This window comes from Rhinatrema bivittatum, chromosome 4 (genome assembly GCF_901001135.1).
Source record: "Rhinatrema bivittatum chromosome 4, aRhiBiv1.1, whole genome shotgun sequence".
NCBI lineage: Eukaryota > Metazoa > Chordata > Amphibia > Gymnophiona > Rhinatrematidae > Rhinatrema > Rhinatrema bivittatum.
The window spans coordinates 172,251,345-172,272,834 of record NC_042618.1 but is presented as its reverse complement, the minus strand read 5'-3'; the positions used below and the strand labels follow the sequence as shown (position 1 = coordinate 172,272,834).

Genomic DNA, 21,490 nt, shown 5'->3' with positions numbered 1-21,490 from the left:
AGCCAATAGGAGCAGGCGCTCCCATCAGCCAATCCAGAGAGGCTCCGGAGGCCTTTAAAATTGAAACCAGCCCGGCGGATCTTCCTTCTTCTTTCGTCGGACGCTGCGAAGGAGGGCCTGCGCAATCAGCACCACAGACCCGCCGGGGTAAGGCCCTTTAAATTCACCCTTACCCTTGGCGGCTCCAACGCTGATCGCGAGCCGTCCTGCCGTCCTCGAGGCCCGCCCATGAAGCAGCCCTCCTAGGACCAGCCAATAGGAGCAGCCGCTCCCATCAGCCAATCCAGAGAGGCTCCGGAGGCCTTTAAAATTGAAACCAGCCCGGCGGATCTTCCTTCTTCTTTCGTCGGACGCTGCGAGGGAGGGCCTGCACAATCGGCGCCGCAGACCCGCTGGGGTAAGGCCCTTTAAATTCACCCTTACCCTCGGCGGCTCCAACACCGATTGCGAGCCAACCAGCGCCGTCCTGCTGCCCTCGAGGCCTGCCCACGAAGCAGCCCTCCTAGGACCAGCCAATAGGAGCAGCCGCTCCCATCAGCCAATCCAGAGAGGCTCCGGAGGCCTTTAAAATTGAAACCAGCCTGGAGGATCTTCCTTCTTCTTTCGTCGGATGCTGCGAGGGAGGGCCTGCGCAATCGGCACCGCAGACCCGCTGGGGTAAGGCCCTTTAAATTCACCCTTACCCTCGGCGGCTCCAACGCCGATCGCGAGCCATCCAGCGCCGTCCTGCCGTCCTCGAGGCCCGCCCACGAAGCAGCCCTCCTAGGACCAGCCAATAGGAGCAGCTGCTCCCATCAGCCAATCCAGAGAGGCTCCGGAGGCCTTTAAAATTGAAGCCAGCCCGGCACCGCTCGCCAAAGGCGCGCAACAAAGGGGCAGGCCCCTTTGTGCGCCCCTTCGTGCAGCCCCGAAGTGTAGCCCTACAGATTAATTTAGACCAAAGAATTTGTCCGGAGGCCGGCCATGCAAGCTCATTCTGGTCCCCTTCTTCTCAGCATATCATACATGAGCTGCGGTTGTAAAAAAGCTGTCCCCCTTCCACTAGTGACTGTCGCCCTCAAACCAGGCCCCGCTGGGCACCAAACAGCCAAGAACCCGAATCACGGAACAGCACCTCTCAGGCCATAGGATAACCTCTGCTGGCAAATCTTCTCCACGCAAATACTATAATCCTCTAAGGATGCTAGGATACTCAATACCCTTATTATATCACAGTACCTCCTTCAAGATGAAGCCACCGATGCGATACCAACTCATGTCCCGTAGAAATCTCACTCCGGTGATGATCTCCCCTCTTACCCAACTCCTTGGGCGTGCCCTTTTCACTCTAACACTATTCAATGCCCAATCAATCACCAAAAAAACCCACATTCTACATGACTACTTGCTTGACGCCAAACCAGACATATGTGCCATCACAGAGACCTGGCTGAAGCCCACAGACACAGTCTTAACAAATCAACTTCCTACCCAGATATATGATGTCTTCTCCATCCCTAGACAAAAGAAAAAAGGGGGAGGTCTTCTCCTGGCTGCCAAAAAAGATCTTAATCTCACCCGATAACCTATCAGTGCAATACCTAAACTAGAGGTAGGCCTGTTCAAATCCATATCTCTCCAAATCCTCCTCACATACGCCCCCCCTGGATTACTAAATTTAGATGCCTCTCCTATAGTGGAAATCATAGCAAAATACTTAAACCTGGACTCACCAGCCATTATCCTTGGGGACTTTAATCTACATATTGATGCCAATCCTCGATCATCTAACTGCAAAGCCCTTTTATCTGCCCTCTCGGACATGGGCTTCAAACAACTCATCAACCAACCCACACATAAAGCAGGTCATACTCTTGACCTTATCTTCACAAACACCAGCCTTACACCACTCTCACCCCCTCTATGCCTCCCGGTTCCTTGGTCAGACCATTTCATGATCACCTCCACCCTCAGATCGATGACAAGATCTTCTGCACCCCCTCAGCTCACCACACTGCACTATAGGAAATCCTGCCCATCAGAAGCTCTCAGCAACTCTCTGATCAAAGAACTTTCTAACCTGGATCTATCAAACCCCAATGAAGCTATTCTTTCTTGGCAAAATATCACAGAAACTATAGCCAACAACTTATGCCCACTGTCGACAAAAAATATAAACCCTTCTCAAAAAAACAAGCAGCCATGGTTCTCAAAGGAGCTCCGCTCACTAAAACAAAGCCTGAGACGGAAAGAAAAGGAATGGAGGAAGAACCCCAACCCTCACTCTCTAACCATATACAAAGCCGCTCTCCACCACTACAGAACTGCAACGCTACGAACTAAAAGAGATTTCTACGCCCACCGTATCCATGATATGATTTTCGATGCGAAGGCTCTCTTCTCGTACGTCTCGGAACTCACCAAAACTGCTCCCCCATCAATCCCTGACGACCTAGCCCAATCGAAAGCCAATGATCTGGCCTTATTCTTTCAGAACAAAATCTCCAATACCCTGGCTAGATTACCAACCAGCCCTAACATGCTGTCTCTGGATCCCCCCACCCTCCGAACCCAGATGCAGGTTTGGAATCTTTCGATCCCACTTACACTATAGAGGTGGAAAACCTGATAAAAAGAATGAAACCCTCCACTCACCCTCTAGACCAAATCCCATCCAAACTTCTGATTCTCATACCGGAATCCATCTCTAAACATCTAGCAGATATTATCAACTGCTCCTTCTCACAAGGAATCTTCCCGGACGCTCTCAAATTAGCCACCCTTAAACCTATACTCAAAAAAACGAACCTGGACCCGGATGACCCCAACAACTATCGCCCTATATCAAATCTGCCGTTTGTAGCCAAGATCATGGAGAAAATCGTAAATAATCAACTTTCAAATTACTTGGAGGAACATAATATTCTACATCCGTCACAATATGGATTCCAAAAAGAACACAACACCGAAACCCTCCTCATCTCACTCTTAGATCAGGTATATATTGGCATTGACAAAGGACAGTCCTTCCTCCTAGCACTTCTCGATATCTCCGCAGCTTTTGACACCGTAAATCATACTAACCTCCTAAACCGGTTATCTGACATAGGAATCGCAGGAGCCACTCTCAGATGGTTCGACTCATTCCTTAGCAACAGAGGCTACAAGGTTAAAATCAATAACAAGGAATCTCCTCGCACTAACTCCCCATGTGGAGTCCCCCAGGGTTCCTCTTTATCGCCCACCCTGTTCAATATTTACCTACTCCCTTTCTGCCATTTACTCTCAAAACTAAAACTGAAGTTCTACATATATGCAGATGACGTTCAAATTTTAATCCCCATATCTAACTCACTGGATTCAGCAGTCAAACTATGGGATTCTCACTTGCAAATGATCAACCATCACCTTTCAAGCCTCAACTTGGTGCTTAACACTGCCAAGACAGAACTGCTGCTCATCACCCCAGAAAGCAGTCCCTTCCATCAACAGCTGCATGCTAACACACAAATCTCCCATGCAAGAGACCTTGGAGTCATAATAGATAGTCACCTGAGCCTAAAGAAATGTATAAACCACACTACGAAGGAGTGCTTCTACAAGCTACACGTAATCAAAAAACTCAAGCCTCTTCTATTCCATCATGATTTCAGATCTGTTCTCCAAGCCATTCTGTTCTCCAAGGTCGATTACTGCAATTCCATCCTGCAAGGTCTTCCTGCTACTACAATAAAACCCCTCCAGTTGCTCCAAAATGCGGTGGCGAGAATTCTGACGAATACTAATCGGAGAGAGCACATCTCTCCTATATTAAAAGATCTTCACTGGCTTCCAGTAAACTTTAGGATTCTCCATAAATCACTTACAATTATTCACAAAAGCATTCACCATCAGACCCCCCTTGACCTGCTATACCCGCTCAAACTACACTCTGCGGCCAGACCCTTAAGGGAAGCTTACAAGTGATCCTTACACGTTCCTCCAATCAAAGTGGTGCACCATTCAAACATCAGAGACAGGGCATTCTCAACAATAGGTCCCTCCATCTGGAACGCCATGCCCCCAGACCTCAGGCAGGAAACCTGTCTCCTAACTTTTAAAAAGAAACTTAAGACATGGCTCTTCGGTCGAGCCTTTCCCTGTTCCTAGTCCAACAGCTCGACTCAGAATTGTTCCCATCACTTCTGTATATAAACAAGCACTAAGACACGCAAATACGTCATAATGAGGTTGGCTCCTTTGCCTCCCTCCCACTCTGTATATAGTACACTATCATTGTTCACCCCTCTTTATTTCCTACCCCCAGTTAATGCGCCCTTGTTACAATGTAACTTTATGCTTCACCAAATTTTGTCTCTTGTTATTTGGATATGGTTAACAGCTTAGTTCGATGTAAACCGAGTTGATTTGATTTGTATCAAGAAAGTCGGTATATAAAAGCCTTAAATAAATAAATAAATACTCTTCTAACAGGTTGTAAAGATATAGGAATGGGAATGCAATCATCAAGATGTTCTGCAACCAATCTACCTTCCAGGGATTGCAAATACATTAGTGGAATGCCTCAGAAGGATATTTCTTCTGCACAAATGGTCCCTGCAACAGTCAATATCCGACAGACTATTCAGTCTTTGGAGTCAGCCCTCAATCGACCTCTTTGTCTCAGAGAAAAATAAAAAAGTTTAAAGATTTTTTCCATTCCTACCAGTGAACTCAGATCCAATCAGGCGCATTTTTGCTCGGCCGGAATGCAGATCTCATGAACGCTTTTCCATTGCTTCTGCTCATACCAGGACGGTACAAAAAGTGCTCAAAGACAGGACCTGTTTGATTCTTATAGCACGAACGTGGCCCAGATAAATGTTGTTTGCGTACCTGCAGCCCTCTGATTCCTCTTGCGGCAGATCCATCCTTGTTAACTCAAGAAGAAGAATATATCACCTGAAAGTTCCTTCTCTCAACTTAACAGCCTGGATGTTGAGCATTTGCTGATCACCCCATTTTCCTTATTCAAAGAAGTTGAGGACATAATAGTATCTGCCAGAAAACCCTCAACTAGGAGAGCTCATGGCTTTAAATTGAAATGTTTCTTCTCCTGATGTCCTTGGACCTTTTCACATGAGAGCAGAGAGATCTACTCCAGTATTTTCTCTTTCTTTCTTCCTCAGGTCTCAGTACCTCATCAGTGAGATTACAACTCAGTATCATAACAGCTTTCAATATTCATAATGAGAATAGGCCAATCTCCACTCATCCTTTAGTATCGAAGTTCATGAAAGTCCGATGACATACTAAACCTCCAGTTGTCAAACCACCTGTTCCATGGGACCTTAATGTAATTATGGCACAACTTATGAAGCTGCCTTTTGAACCTCTGGACTTGGCTTCTCTCATGTTTCTCACATGTCTTGGTGCAATGACATCAGCCAGAAGAGTCAGCAAGCTTCAGGCTTTGGTTCATTACTCTCCTTATATTCAATTCTTTCACAATATTTTATTTATTTATTTATTTATTTATTAACTTTTATTTACCGACATTCGTGCAGCACATCATGCCGGTTTACAAAGAACTCAGGTGGGCGATACAATAAAACAATGTACAAAGAATAAAATAAAGTAACATAGATGGATAGTAATAGAGTGGTGCTTTGTACCCACCCATGATTCTACCAAAGGTTGTTTCAATTTTCCATATTAATCAAACTACTATATTACCTACATTCTTTCTGAAGCCACATGCACATGAAAGTGAAAAGGCCTTTCATTCATTAGATTGTAAAAGAGCATTGGCTTATTACAGAAAAAGAACTCAGCAACATCATCAGGCCTTGCATCTTATTCATCTCATATAATCCTAACTGACTGGGCATGATTGTAGCCAGCAGACTGTATTGCACATTGTTATGCCCTAACAGGCATCCTGATCACAGACTCTATCAAAGGTTCATTCATGTGAGTGCATCAGTGGCTCATCTAAGAGCAGCACCTACTGAAGACATCTGCAAAGCTGCAACTTGGTCCTCAGTACACACCTTCACATCCCATTACTATCTTGACATTCTTTCAAAGAGTGACAGTAAATTTTGGCGAGCAGTTTTGTGTAGCCTATTCACACAGTAATCTACTCTTTACAGTGGGGTCCTGGTTGCTTATTCAGAAAATGCTCCACTGCATCCTTCAGCTTCGGATTGCCCATGTGCCATGGCTAATTCAGCCCTGCTTGTCAACAGAAAAAGCATGTTTTCGTACCATAAACAGTGTTCTCCATAGCCAGCGGGATGAATTAGCCATGGTAAATTCCTGCTTTCCTCCCTGGAGAGTCAACTACCTAGTTAGACTTAGCTCTAAAATCAACTGAGGGGCTCACGAGGCACTGCCTGTGAAGGAATTTCTCTGTACATTCTTGTTAGAGCAAAGGCTCTATGAACTAAGAGAGAAGGGTTCATTCAGTGCTGTCGGATGAAGTCACCCATATGTCATGGCTAATTCATCCTGCTGTCTATGGAGAACTCTATGTACGGTAAGCAAACTTGCCTCCCCTTCCTGTACCTTGGTTATTGAAACAGTTCCCTTTTGGAACAGTTAGTCTAGGGTTGCCCCGTAAGCTTTTTGGCAGCTTAGTGCCACTCAATGCAGAAACATTTCAGAAGGAATATCTTTTCCACTAAAGATAGAAAAATGCTATGGTCAAATTTGTATCTAAAGTATTTTGTCTTAAAAAGTAGAAATAAGAGTCAACAAACACATTGTAGGGAATACCTTTTTAATGGTCTTAATATATGTGTGACTAGCTTTGGAGAGCTATGCTTCCTTCAAAATGACTTCTGCTGCTGTCAAAAGCTAGTCACAGATATATTTCATCCATTAAGGACTTCTCATCTACATCTTGTTTGTTTACCCTTATTTCCATGTATCTAGTGGACTAACATATCCACTATACTTTGTTAAAAAAAAAAAAAAAGTATATCATTTTGTTTGGATGGATTTTTTTTATTTCTTAGAAAGAAAACCTTTAGAACTTTCATCCTCTGCTCTCAGTGTGTGACATCTTTTATCTACTAAACAACTTAAAAGGATTATGAAGCAGGTTTGGTACCCCTCTTCATATATAATATGCTTATAGTTGGCGCTTAGAGCCGGTAACACTGAGAAAGCAGTACCTGAAGGTACAGCTTGCCGGACTGCCTCATAGTTGTGTGCAGATATCACTATCGAGCGACTGGGGCAGCAAATGTTCTGCCCCGGATATTGGAAGGTGCTCCTCCTGCTGCTGCCACCACTGCCTCCTGGTCCCAAACCTCAGATCCAATGGTGATCCTCAAAGTGCTGTAATTGCTGGGACTAAGTTTGCGTTCACAGGCCTTGCAACCACCTGGGCCTCCATGCTGGGCGGAGCAGGGGGAGTGCAGCCTGGGCGTGCAGGTTTAGTCCCTGTGCTCATTGTGCTTTGAGGATCGCTGCTGGAACCAAAGGTTCCTAGTGGTGGGGGGGCAAGGCATGGCATCAACGCTGAATCAGTGCCTAGGGGCAGCAGCGTACCAAATCTTTTCCTGATCACTAGCAAAGTGTACTGTGGCAGAGTGACTTTCAATCTGCTTTATGGAGTAGAAATTGGTTGTTGTGTTGACTGCTGCTCTTTTTGTGACAGGTTGCTCAAGCAGACAGATCCTACAGCAGAGGGAGGCGACTGCTCCTCCAGTGTGGTCACCATAGACTCTGACTCCTGGATCTTGCAGGACACTGCTATTTGCACCTTTGCTGTTGTAAATGGGTTCCTTGTTACTGTGTCCAAGGGCCAAAGCAGATGGAGAATCAACGTCCTCCAAAATGTTAATTCAGGCCAGGAGGACCCCAAATACAGCCAAATCAAACAGCTGGAGTTTACCATTTTCTCCAATCCAAGAAGTGATGAAAAAATGGAAAACTTGTCTTTCCTTCCGACTTTGTGTTGTATTTTCCCGCAGGGGGCAGATGTATCCAGTGAAATCCCCTGCGGCCACAGGATGTTCTCAGTTGAAACCTCCCTCTTCAGTCCCTTGTTTGGACTGGATGCCACAATGCTTGACTCTCCTGTTATTCTTTGTGGTTTCTCAGATGGGCAGGTGTGCTGTGTGCCACTGAAGACCTTGGGTTTTCCCACAGTGTACCACAGCTGTCCTGATGTGAAAGACCACATACTACCTGGAATGATCTTGTATCATTTGCAACAGCCTGTGGTTTTTATGGGGGCCTTAAGAACACATCTGGGAGAAAGTGAGAGTGGAGGTCACCAACAGATGGCCGAAGACATGACCTGTGACTGCATTGTGATTGTAGGACAGCAAGGCAAAATAGTGACCATCAGCTTGGGTGTGAAAGAGGATGTTCGAGGTCCTGAGTATAAGGAGCACCATTTTCATGGACCGATTGTTTGTGGTTTCTGTAGTGCCAGCAGCATATACTACAGCACCCTCTCTGATCTCTTCACTCTTAGTAAATCTTCCAGTCAGCAGAACACAGACAACTCACCTGAGGTTCTTCCATTTGTTTCATCTCCTGTAAGCCTAAATCTCTGCAGCATTGTGGCACTCTCCATGTCTGCTGAGACCACAGAAGGTACATCAAGCTGCAAGAAATTTTGAAAGGGAAATGTTGGGTTTAGTATAGGCCGATGTTCATCATTGTAAGGCCCGAGAGCCAGTGGCAGCTCATATCCACCCTCCCTTACTCTCTTCCTCCAATATACACTCTTTCCCTTCCCCTGACTTATCCAAAGGCTTAGTGCTGGTGCTGGGTTCAGAATAGACAGTTCTCTTTTTATCTGGCAGTGCGCAGCTCTCAGTCAGTTTGAGTTATGCAGTGCTCAGACTCCTACCCTGTTCTCACAAGACTGTGAAAACAGCATGGGGCACCTCATGGCTAAAACTCACTGAGAGCTGTCCCATGCCAGAAGAAAGTAGAACAGCTGTTTCAGAGATGGTGCCAGCAGCAGGTTTCTGGAAAAGATATGTGGAGGGAGAACCAGCTTGGAGGGGCTGGATCGAGAGTGTGGAAAGAATAGTGGAGGCTGACTGGTGGGAGAGGCAGATGTGGGTTGAGACTGGCTAGGATGGGATTGAGAGAGAATGTGTATTGGATAAGACAATGTGTGGAAGAAAGGAACTGGGGAGAGCATGTTGGGAGGAGAGAGTGAGTATCGAGGAACAGATTACATTTTTGATACATGAGTTGCTCTTGAGTGTGTGTGAATAGCCAGGCCAATTGCATTATCAGAGGGAAACCCCCTACCCCATTGCTTGGCATCATTGGAGAGGGAGACCACCACCCTTGCCCAGGTTGCTGGTCACTTTGTCCGACAGTCATAGTTCACTTCGAAGATCTTTTGCCAAAGTGGCCCCACTTGAAAAATAGTGATGGTCCCTGCTATAGGCAAGTGAGCTTTTCCAATTTATTAGGATTTTGCCACCACCAAGTGGCAAAAAGGATATACTGCAGCTTGTAACCAAGCAGCTTTGCTTGAACACCCGACAATCATAATATTACACTGACGAACCTTGAAGGAAATCCTGATTCTGTTTTTCCTTCAGCTACTGTTGTTATTCCTGGGCCTCCTTCATTTGCTGAAAACTAGATTTCTCTTATATTTTCACTTCTTAAAATATATTCTCACAAGAATCTTCATCTATTTATGCTGTATTCATACTTGTGTGTCAGAGTGGAGCCAGCAGGTGCTGATGAACAGAATAGCCGCAATTGTTTTTTAGATCAATAGTGATATAAATGACGTTTTTTGTCATGGAAAAGAAATAGGAATTGGAAGAAAAAGATAGAAATTGATGGTTTTTATTTCATTTCTTGATTTTGAGTTTCCAGCATACAAATGGTTTGTTCCCTGTACGTACCTGGATCAGTCCAGATTCCTGGGTTTTGCCTCCCCTCCAGCAGATGGAGACAGAGATGTTTTGACAGACTCTTCCCTAATCCCCAAGGTGCCACCTACAGTCCGTCAATATTTCTCTGTCTCCAGCAGCTGGTGGAGGTGCAAAATCTACAGTTTGTTTAGTTAGTGAGGTGTTCCTTTAAAAAAAAAAAAAAAAGGTAAAGACAGCTTCAGGAGGAAGCTTTCATTTAGCCTCTTGGGGTTGCCAGGTCCTGATGCTAGAGGCTGATTAGGATAGGGGTTAAGGGCCCTCTTTGCCTAGTATGTGCCGCGTTGGGGGTGATACCGGGGAGCCCGGCTCAATCACCCCACAGGACCAGGACCCGCCAAGGACTGCTGACCGGTCAGGTTGGAAACCCCCCCCCAAAAAAAAAAACAATTAGCTTTTCAATTGTGGTGCGATCGGGCTCTCCCTTCCCTCGCAGCTGCTTTTTTTTTCCTTGCTCGGATATTTCCTGCACGCTTGCTGTTTTTTTCTATGAGGCTGTTTTCGCCGCGTTCCAAGGCTTCTGCAGCCATGCCATGAGGAGCGATTTGCCGGGCCTGCGGCTCAGCACGTGAAAGTCTGTGCTCCTCCTGCCTCCCCGGGGGGAAGGAACCTCCTTTTCGGCAGGGGATGGCGGGGGGAGCACTCGCACGCCAGTTTCGAGAGGGCAGAGACACAGGGCTGCTTCTCCAGATCCATTCCCGCTGAGCGCAGGAACAGACGCCATTTTAAGCTCCTTCAAAGCTGTCAGATGCACCACGGTGGGGGAGGAGATCCTTCCACCGCCCTTATCACCACAGCAAATGGCCCCCGGGGGGGGGTTTCGAGCAACATGTCAAGGCACGGGTGCGGCAGAGGACAGCCCCGAGGGGGCCTTGGACTCCTTGTCATTCTCCTTCTCGTCAGAATTTATTCTGCTGCTTCATAAGGCCTTTAAGGCCAGAAAATCGGTGAAGAAGCAGGGAGGGGAGAAGATTTCTTTTGATCCCTCCTTTTCTAAGGCTTGGAAGTGGACTAAGTCTGTAGGGAGTGCTGACGCATCCAAAGTTAAGCGTCCCTTACGTTCTGTGGCACAAGCAGATATGGATCCTTCCTCAGATACTTCGGACACGGATGACCCCACCATGCCACCCAAGCCTCCGTTGGGGGTAAATGGGGATGCTGATCAACAGAGGGATTCTCCTCGGAACTCCCATGTAGTTGAGGGGGATGACCCGAAGGTGGTCCGCCTATTTAGGAAGGAAGAACTGGGTCCTCTTATCCGGCAATTTTGGGGGAGTTAGGCATTGAGATGCCGCCAGAGGAATCCCAGATGGGTGCTATGGATCCAGTATTGTTGGGCCTGCAGGGTCTGACCATTTCCTTCCCATTTCATTTTTCAGCCACGGATTTATTGTTCAGGGAATGAGACACTCCTGACCTCGGATTGAAGGTTAGTAAGGCAATGGATAAGCTATATCCTCTGTCAGAGAAAACTTTGGACCTTCTTCATGTTCCTAAGGTGGATGCCGCGGTGTCTGCAGTCACCAAAAAGATTACCATCCCGGTCATGGGGCAACTGCCCTGAAGGACCTACAGGATCGAAAGTTGGAGCTCCAGCTCAAGAAAATTTTTGAAGTCTCAGCACTGGGAGTGTGGGCTGCTATGTGCAGCAGTTTTTCTTTGAGAGCTGGCCTGCACTGGGTACAACAGCTACAGGCCAATGCCGGTCTTTCCAAAGGGGAAGCGCTGCAGGCGGGTCATCTAGAAACAGCAATTGCCTACAGTGCTGATGCTCTTTATGATCTGTTACGGACTTCAGCCAGATCTATGGTGTCTGCTGTCTCGGCACGCAGGCTTTTATGGTTAGGAAACTGGTCTGCAGATGTTTCGTCCAAAGCTCAGCTGGGTTCCCTGCTTTTCAAGTGCAAGTTGCTTTTTGGAAAGGACTTGGAGGACATGATTCAGTCCCTGGGTGAGAATAAAGTACATAAATTACCAGAGGATCAGCCCAGATCGAGAGGTTCCTTTTCAGCTCGGTCTCGATTCTGTGGAAATCGGAGGTTTTGGACTCCCCGGTCTTCCGGTTCTTCTTTTAGACAAAATTCGAGCAGACAACAGTCCTGGTCTCAGTCCTTTTGGGGCCGACATTTTGATAATCCAATAACCCCCAGGCTGCCCCTGGGGTTAAGGCCTCCCAATGAAGTTCAGCAGGCCCATTTCTTGGTACCAGTAGTGGGAGGCAGACTCTCTCTCTTTTACAAGGAATGGGCCAAACTAACGTCAGACCAGTGGGTCCTTACAGTGATAAGTCAAGGTTATGCTTTAGATTTTGCACGGCACCCTCGGGAACGGTTTCTAGTCTCCCCATGCGGTTACATGGAGAAACAAAAGGCAATAAGAGAGACATTACAATGTCTTCTCGGACTCGGCACCATTTCGCAAGTTCCTCCTTCAGAACGGAGAGGAGGCCGCTATTCCATTTATTTCGTGGTTCCCAAGAAGGAGGGTACTTTCCAACACATCCCGGATTTAAAGCGGGTCAACCGATGTCTTCGGGTGCCTCGTTTCCACATGGAGACCCTGAGGTCAGTCATTGCCGCAGTGCAAAAGGGAGAGTTCCTAGCGTTGCTGGATCTCACAGAAGCTTATCTGCACATAGACATCCGGGGTACCCACCAGAAGTTCCTCCAGTTTTTCATTCTGGGACAGCATTATCAGTTTTGAGCCCTACACTTCAGGCTTGCCACCGCACCTCGGACCTTCACCAAGGTAATGGTCATGGTGGTAGTGCAACTCCACCGGAAGGGATTTCTGGTGCATTCTTACCTAAACGACTGGCTAATTCATGCGAAGTCGGAGGAGCTTTGCTAGACGGCGATACACAGAGTACTTCAGTTATTGCAATCACTCGGTTGGGTAATCAACCTTGCCATGAGTCGGCTGTTACCCTCCCAGCCCTTGGAGCCCTGTTCGACACGCAACGGGGAGAGTTTTTCTTACTGCAGAGCGCATTTCCAAGCTGCAGGCTCAGGTTCAAGACTTATTGTCCAAGCATCCTCCCAGAGGTCGGGATTACCTGAGGGTCCTAGGATCGATGACTTCCACCCTGGAGTTGGTACCATGGGCCTTTGCTCATATGCATCCCTTACAATCAGCATTGCTTTCCCGGTGGAACCCGACCTTCGAGCAATTTCACCTGCCTCTTCCTCTTACGGATGCTGATCGATCCAGTCTAGATTGGAGGCTCCTCTCGGACAACTTGAGTCGAGGGGTTCCCCTGGTAGTACCCAAGTGGATGGTGATTACCACAGATGCCAGCCTCTCTGGCTGGGGTGCAGGCTTTCTGGGGAAATCTGTGCAGGGACTGTGGTCTCCACAGGAATCTCGGTGGTCAATCAATGCCTGGAGACCAGAGCGATGTTTCTTGCATTACAAGCTTTTCTTCCGCTTCTTCAGGGGAAGTCGATCAGGGTTCTGTCCGACGATGCGACCACAGTGGCGTATATCAGTCGTCAAGGAGGGACCAAAAGCCATCCAGTAGCAGTGGAAGCTCAACAGTTGATAAGCTGGGCGGAGCAGCATCTGGTCAGCAATGTGGCATCCCACATTGCCGGCGTCAACAATGTTCAGGCGGACTTTCTCAGTCATCACTGTCTCGATCCCGGGGAATGGGAATTAGCTGACGAGGCCTTTCAGCTCATATGCGCAAAGTGGGGCACACCCAAAATGGATCTGATGGCGATGTTCAGGAATGCCAAAGCCCCACGCTTCTTTGGTCGCCGCAGAGAGACTGGAGCGGAAGGAGTGGATGCTCTGGTTCTTCCCTGGCCAACGAACATCCTACTGTGTGTATTTCCGCCGTGGCCTCTGGTTGGGAAGGTACTCCGGCGAATAGAACTCCATCTGGCGGAGGTGGTCCTTGTTGCTCCAGAGTGGCCGAGATGTCCATGGTTCGCGGATCTGATCAATTTGACTGTGGCGGAACCATTGCATTTTCGGGATTTCCCAGCTCTTCTACATCAAGGACCCGTCTGTTTGGAAGAGGCAGATCACTTTTGTCTAGTGGCATGGCTTTTGAGAGGTGCCGTCTGAAGGGCAAAAGGTATTCTGATGTGGTTGTGGCTATGCTTTTCAAATCCCGCAAGCCATCCAGTTCCCTGGCTTATGTTCGGGTATAGAGAGTCTTTGAGTCTTGGTGCATGGAGCATGAGGTGATTCCCACTAGAGCTTCGGTGTCTGATATATTGTGTTTCCTTCCAGCCGGACTATCCAAGGGTTTGTCATGTAGCTCTCTTAGGGTGCAGGTAGCAGCCCTTAGTTGTTTACGCGGTACTATCCAAGGGGTTGTGTTAGCTACGCATCCGGATGTGGTTCGTTTTCTTCGGGGGGAAAAGCACTTACGACCTCCTATCAGAAACCCTTGTCCTTCCTAGAGCCTGAACTTGGTTCTCTCTGCTCTGTGTGCCGCACCCTTTGAGCAGCTGAAAAGGGTGACGCTGAAGGATCTCATATTGAAGGTGATTTTTCTTGTAGTTATCACATCTGCTCGTAGAGTGTCGGAGCTTCAGGCGTTATCCTATAGAGCAGTGGTTCTCAACCTTTTTTCTGTCAGGACACACCTGACAGATGGTTCTCACATGCGTGACACACTGACCCATGATCGTCACAGGGCTAGATGTAAATGTACAGTTTGCATCCACGGGAACCCCCCTGATCCACAATAATGGATGTAAAGCAGAATTATGACATTCCCCGTTCAACTCACTCTACAAAAAAGATATTCTGGTTCTGGTGTCATCTCAGTAACAGCAACTCAAACTCCTACTTTCAGGCTCAATAGCCCTACTTATGAAAAGACAGCAGTTTACCACCAATGCATGTCCTCTTGAGAAAACGCAACAAATAAGACTGATAAAACACTTACATGCTAGTAAAATATCTCTGTAACAGACACAGAACCGACCTAACATACTCCCAGGATCTGTAGTAATGCACATAAACTAATCCACACACAGTTACACCTGTATTATGGAATACACTCAAACAGGAGCAACCCTATCTATGAAAAGGCAACACTACAAATATTAAATCAGGCCCTAAAAACCAATACACCTCTTATTAGGAAAACAGAACTAGCAAGCAGCTATAGATCCCCACACAGAAATAATTGTAAAACTATACTAATAAGCAGAATAAATGTTTCACAACAACTATGAACAGAATAACATCCAACAATTAAAAACTCATAAAAACTATTAAAAATTATCCAAACACCAATAAAATATTTCAAAAAAAGCAGACACATTACATAATATTAAATAATTAAAATAGCAGTCAATCAAGAAAAATAAACTTAAAAAGCCACCTTTACTTACCCCCTCCAGCAGCTTTCCTACTCCTCTTCCATGCAGGCTGTAGCACACACCAGAAGCAGCAGTAGTGGCTAAGCTCTATACTCATGGTCCTCTTCCTTAGGGCCCATGTCTCTCACACACACACACACCATACCAGTCATGCCCCCATGACCAGTTTCTGTCTCTCACACACCAATCATCTCCCAGTCTTTGACAAACACACCAGTCACCTTCCTGAACAGTTTCTCTCATGCCATACACACACACACAGGCTTCCCACTCCCGTGTTCCACTTACATATATGGGCTTCTCACTCTCATAATCACTTTCTCTTTCTCACATACACTCACCAGTCTCTCACTCCCATGCTTGTTCTCTCCACATGCACAGGCTTCTCATTCCCATAATCACTTTCTTTCTCTCCCACATACACACACACCAGTCACCTGATCTCTCTCATGCATACACACACAGGCTTCCCACTCCCATGTTCTCTTTCAGATATACAGGCTTCTCACTCCCATGCTGTATCTCACACACTCCCAGCTTTCTCACTCCCATGCTCACTCTTCACATGTACAGGCTTCTTATTCCCATAATCACTTTCTTTCTCTCTCTCACATACACGCAAACACACACCAGTCACCTGATCTCTCTCATGCATATACACACACACACATAGGCTTCCCACTCTCATGTTCTCTTTCAGATATACAGGCTTCTCACTCCCATGCTGTGTCTCACACACACACAGGTTTCTCACTCCCATGCCCACTCTTCACCTGCACAGGCTTCTCATTCCCATAATCACTTTCTCTCTCTCTCTCTCTCTCTCACACACACCCGTCACCTGATCTCTCTCATGCATACACACACACACAGGCTTCCCACTTCCATGTTCTCTTTCAGATATACAGGCTTCTCACTCCCATGCTGTATCTCACACACTCCCAGCTTTCTCACTCCCATGCTCACTCTTCACATGTACAGGCTTCTTATTCCCATAATCACTTTCTTTCTCTCTCTCACATACACGCAAACACACACCAGTCACCTGATCTCTCTCATGCATATACACACACACATTGGCTTCCCACTCTCATGTTCTCTTTCAGATACACAGGCTTCTCCCTCCCATGCTGTGTCTCACACACACCCAGGTTCTCACTCCCATGCTCACTCTCTTCACATGCACAGGCTTCTCATTCCCATAATCACTTTCTCTGTTACACACACACACACACACCCAGTCTCTCTCTCATTTCCATGCTCGCTCTCCACGTGCACAGGCTTCTCATTCCCTGAATCACATTCTCTCTCTCACATTCACATACACACCAGTCACACTGTCACCTTACCAACCAGTCTCTCTCATATACATGCACACACACAGGCTTCCCACTCCCATGCTCTCTCTCACATAATCAGGCTTCTCACTCCCATGCTTTCTTTCACATACACCCCCACAACACCAGGCTTCTTACTCCCATGCTTTCTCACATACCCAGATTTCTCACTTCCATGCTTTCTCTCTCTCTCTCTCTCTCTCTCTCTCACACACACACATCCCTGACTGTCTCACACTCTCACATACACATCAGTCATCTCCTTGAGCAGTCACTTTCATTGTCTCTCACATATACACATACATCAGCTCTCTGACCAGTTTCTCTCAATCACACACATACTCTCGATCAAATACATTCTCTCACTTACACACAGGCTCTCAATCACACACATTCTCTCACTTACACACAGGCTGGCTGGCTGCTTCTCTCTCTTTCTGTCACTCACTTCCTCTCCCCCCCCCCCAGCACAAACGGTAGCTGCTCCTCCAGCCCCCGCAAGACAAGAAGGAAGAATTCCATCGATCGCGGGAGGCTCATGCTGCTCTCTCCTTTCCCTTCCGCTTTCTCCCCCAGAGCAGGAAGATCAGCTGCCTCTCCTGCTGCCACCGGACTCCTGCTATCTTCGGGCGTCCGAACTTCCTGTCGGGGGGGGGGGGGGAAGCGCAGCGCACAACGTCCGCTTCCTCCCCCCCCCCCAAGCAGGAAGATCGGCGGACCATACGGCCCTACGCCCGAAGATAGCAGGAGGCCGGTGGCAGCAGGAGAGGCAGCTGATCTTCCTGCTTTGGGGGAGAAAGCGGAAGCTGTGCGCGACGCTTCCGCTCCCCCACCCCAAGCAGGAAGATCGACGGACCATACGGCCCGACGCCCGAAGATAGCAGGAGAACGGGTGGCAGCAGGAGAGGCAGCTGATCTTCCTGCATTGGGGGGAGGAAGCGGAAGCTGCATGCGGCGCTTCCGCTCCCCCACCCCCCCGAACAGGAAGACCGGTTGGCCATACGGCCGCAGCAGCGCTTCCCCATGTGTGCCGTGATGGCGCGCGAGGCGTGGGTTCTCTTGCGGCACGGCCTTTCTTCTTCCCGCGCACCACTTCCTGTTCCGGGTCCGGGGGGGGAATGCAGGCGCGGGAAGAAGAAAAGGCCAGCCGCGGATGCCACAGCTTTTTTTTTTTTGCACCGCTGCCGTTCCCGCTGGGCTTGAACGTGCTGATAGCCCGGCGGCAACGGCAGCAGGGAAGAACGAGCAGCGGGAGGGACCGGGAGCCACGCGACACACCTGCCGGTGCTTGGCGACACACTAGTGTGTCGCGACGCACCGGTTGAGAACCGCTGCTATAGAGAACCATCCTTCTGGAGAATTTCTGATTTCAGAGTTTCTTTACGGACGGTTCCATCCTTTCTGCCAAAGGTAGTTTCCTCCTTTCATTTGAATCAATCGGTGGAGATCCCATCTTTTACAGACCTGGATCGGTCGGATCCCCTTTCTAGGGACTTACAGAAGCTGGATGTTCGCAGAGCGTTGCTACGTTATCTGGAAATTATGAATGTTTTTTCGTGTGTCCGACCATCTGTTTGTATTGTGGAGTGATCCAAAAAGAGGTAATATGGCGTCTAAGACTACGATAGCCCACTGGCTGAAAGAGTCTATAAGTTCAGCGTATTTATTGCGTGGCAAAGAATTGCCGGTAGGTCTTCGTGCTCATTCTACCCATTCTCAAGCAGCGTCATGGACGGAATGCCAACAAGTTTCGCCACAGGAGATTTTCAGAGCGGCTACATGGAAGTCTCTACACATTTTTGTGAGGCATTACAAACTGGATGTCCAGGCCCCAAATTCTGGGGAATTTGGAGAAAGTGTGCTCCAAGCGGGCCTCTCCGGGTCCCACCCCAAGTAAGAAAGAGCTCTGGTACATCCCAGGAGTCTGGACTGATCCGGGTACATACAGGGAAAGGAAAATTGGTTCTTACCTGCTAATTTTTGTTCCTGTAGTACCACGGATCAGTCCAGAGTCCCGCCCACGTTGAGCTTAAGGTAATGGAGAATCTGCTCGTTCAGCAGTCATTTAGTTTGGATCTGCAGATTGAATTTGTTTCAGGGATTTAATGACTCCGTTCCCGCTTGAGATTAGTGAGCCAGTTCAGAAAAAGGTATTATGTGTATATAGTTAAGAGTTCTGGTTTTGAGCCATTCTGCTTTGATACTGTTTCATACTGACGGACTGTAGGTGGCACCTCAGGGATTAGGGCAGAGTCTGGCAAAACTTCTCTGTCTCCATCTACTGGAGGGGAGGCAAAACCCAGGAGTCTGGACTGATCCGTGGTACTACAGGAACAAAAATTAGCAGGTAAGAACCAATTTTCCTTTTCTTCTAAATGTTCTTTTACCTTCCTGTCTCTGCTTTTTAGGAGATACCGAGCTCTTGGCATTATCTGCTAAAAGCAGATTAATGGCTTGCAGCCTGAGAGGAAAGGCTAGCAAATTTCAGCATCCCAGAATAACATCAGCCAAAGCAGGACAGAAGATTAAAGATCTTCTGTCTGGGATTGGCAGCGTCTCAGAAAGGTAAGCAATAACATTATGCTGTAGTAACCAGCAGGATATGGTGAGCTCTTGCACTGGCTGAAATAAGCTCTCTCACCTCCAGCTGTCTGCTCATGGGTTTAGTAAATCCCATGACTGTTGAATCTTAACGAGTGATTGGCTGTTGAGAGCAGTGCTGACTGCGGTATATCTTGTGCAGATGTGTTTATCTTTAGTGACTTTGACTTGCCGTGGGCTTTGAAGCCTGGTTTAAGTATTGAGAAAAGACAATCTGCCTGAAATCCCCAGATATCACAAAAAAAACCAGTTCACGCTTGTCTCCTTTAAGTCTTTTTCCAGCCATTTTGGCATTTGTGCTGCCTTTTCTAAAGGGGAGCTCTAGGCAACAAGTTCCACAGTACACTAGACTAAGAATTAAAATGAGAAATTACGTCTTACCTGATAATTTCGTTTTCTTTAGGACAGTCAGATGAATCCAGAACAAGTGGGTTATGTACCTCTACCAGCAGGTGGAGACAGAGCAAACTGACATCAGCCTGCCAGAATTTTCTTCAAAAGCAAACTGTGGACAGACTAGCAAAAAACTTGATTAAAAACAGATAACCATGTCAATACTCAGCCAATAGGAAGCAATGAGCTCAGACAAGAAACAAATTAACATTAGTCTAGGGATTGGACTAGCATTTACCAGTAATCCCTGTAACACATAGTCACACAAGAGGACCATAGTACAATCATTCGGCAGCCAAGGGAGGGAAGCTGGATTCATCTGACTGTCCTAAAGAAAAGAAAATTATCAAGTAAGTACTAATTTCTCATTTCTTAGCATCCAGTCAGATGAATCCGGAACAAGTGGGATGTACCCAAGCTACTCCCAAAGAGGGCGGGAGGCTGCCCGAGGTCCTGCACATCCAGATCTAGATGATGATAATACCTGAAAGTTGTGTAAGGAGGACTACGTCGCAGCTCGGTAAATGTCAATGGGAGACAGCAACCTAACTTCCGCACATGACACTGCCTGAGCCTTAGTGGAATGAACCCTAACTTGACTAGGTGGCCAGACCAAAGAACAGGGCCAGAAACTGATAATGGCATCCCAGAACTGCGAACAACAGAAAGTATTGATGCTCTAGTCAGATGGGAATATGAAGGTACGCCTCGGACAGATCCAAAGAGGTCAGAAATTCTTCCGACTGTATGGCCATTATTACTGAGCACAATGTTTCCATGCAAAAATGTGTCACCCACAGATGACTGTTGATACCTTTGAGATCCAGGATGGGACAAAAGGAGCTCTTCTTCTTGGGCACAATGAAATAAATGGAATATCGACCTGTATTTTCTTGAGACATAGGCACTGGAGCCACAGCCCTCAAACTGAGGAGTCTTGCCAATGTAGTTTCCACTGCCTGCTTCTTCTGTGGTGAGTGGCAGGGAGACACCATAAACATCCCGAGGAACACTGCGAAACTCCAGCACATATCCTTCTCATATCACCTCCAGGACCCATTGATCCAATGTGATCTTGACCTACCTCTGTTAGAAGAGAGAGCGGCATCCCTCTATCTCCTGTTCCTGGGGATGGGCTGGCAAACCTTCAATGGGAGGGTCGAGAGGTTCCACTACCTGAACCCACGCCCCTTCTTGGCTATTGGGGTTGAAAGGACTGAGACCTACCAAAATGTCGAGTTCTCTGAAAGGTTGTTCCTGTATAGGGACGAAACGCCCGAATCCTCTAGTACAACCTTACATGTTAAAAGAGCGTGGCGTCTGCTTCTTATCCTCTGGCAGATGAGGAACTGGAGATTTGCCCCACTTACTAGCCAGTTTTTCCAACTCGCTCCCAAATAATAGTGAGCCTTAAAAGGGCAATTTGGTAAGGTTAGCCTCGGAGGTCGCATCAGCCGACCAATTTCTCAGCCATAACTGATGTCTGGCCGCTACTATGGAAGCCACTCTTCTGGCAGAAGAGTGGACCACAACATAGCTCACATCTGCCAAAAAAGCAGCAGCTGGTTCCATAACTGCCTTAAAGTTCACCCGAGTCATCGACCTCCTGGGAGAGAAACAAACAAGATCGAGCCGCCAGGAACCACAAGAAGCGATCTGCTTGCTTAAGGAAAGTTTCAGTCCTTTTATCATGAGCATCCTTCAAGGTCGCTTCTCCTTCCACGGGAATAGTGGTCTGCTTGGAGACTGCACACCCAAGTGCATCTATCTTCGGAAAACTTAAATGTTCTCTTGCCACTGGATCCAGAGGGTACAGGCCTTCCAAAACCTGACCCCCTTTGAAATTAGCCTCTTGGGCGCCCCACTCAAGATCAATTAATTTTTTAATTGCTTTCATCACGGGGAAAAAACAAAAGGCCTTACGCAAAGA

At 47.4% G+C, this 21,490-nt stretch overlaps 1 protein-coding gene across 3 annotated transcripts in view; it reads left to right on the top strand.

Annotated features, from left to right (window-relative positions):
• FAAP100 (FA core complex associated protein 100) overlaps positions 1-21,490 on the top strand; it is a 105,519-nt gene that overhangs the window by 54,232 nt on the left and 29,797 nt on the right. For all 3 annotated transcript variants that reach the window (XM_029599229.1, XM_029599230.1, XM_029599231.1), the window contains 2 exons: positions 7,628-8,574; positions 18,975-19,131. In XM_029599229.1, coding sequence (XP_029455089.1) covers positions 7,628-8,574; positions 18,975-19,131 — 1,104 coding nt within the window. The remainder of the gene's footprint in view (positions 1-7,627; positions 8,575-18,974; positions 19,132-21,490) is intronic.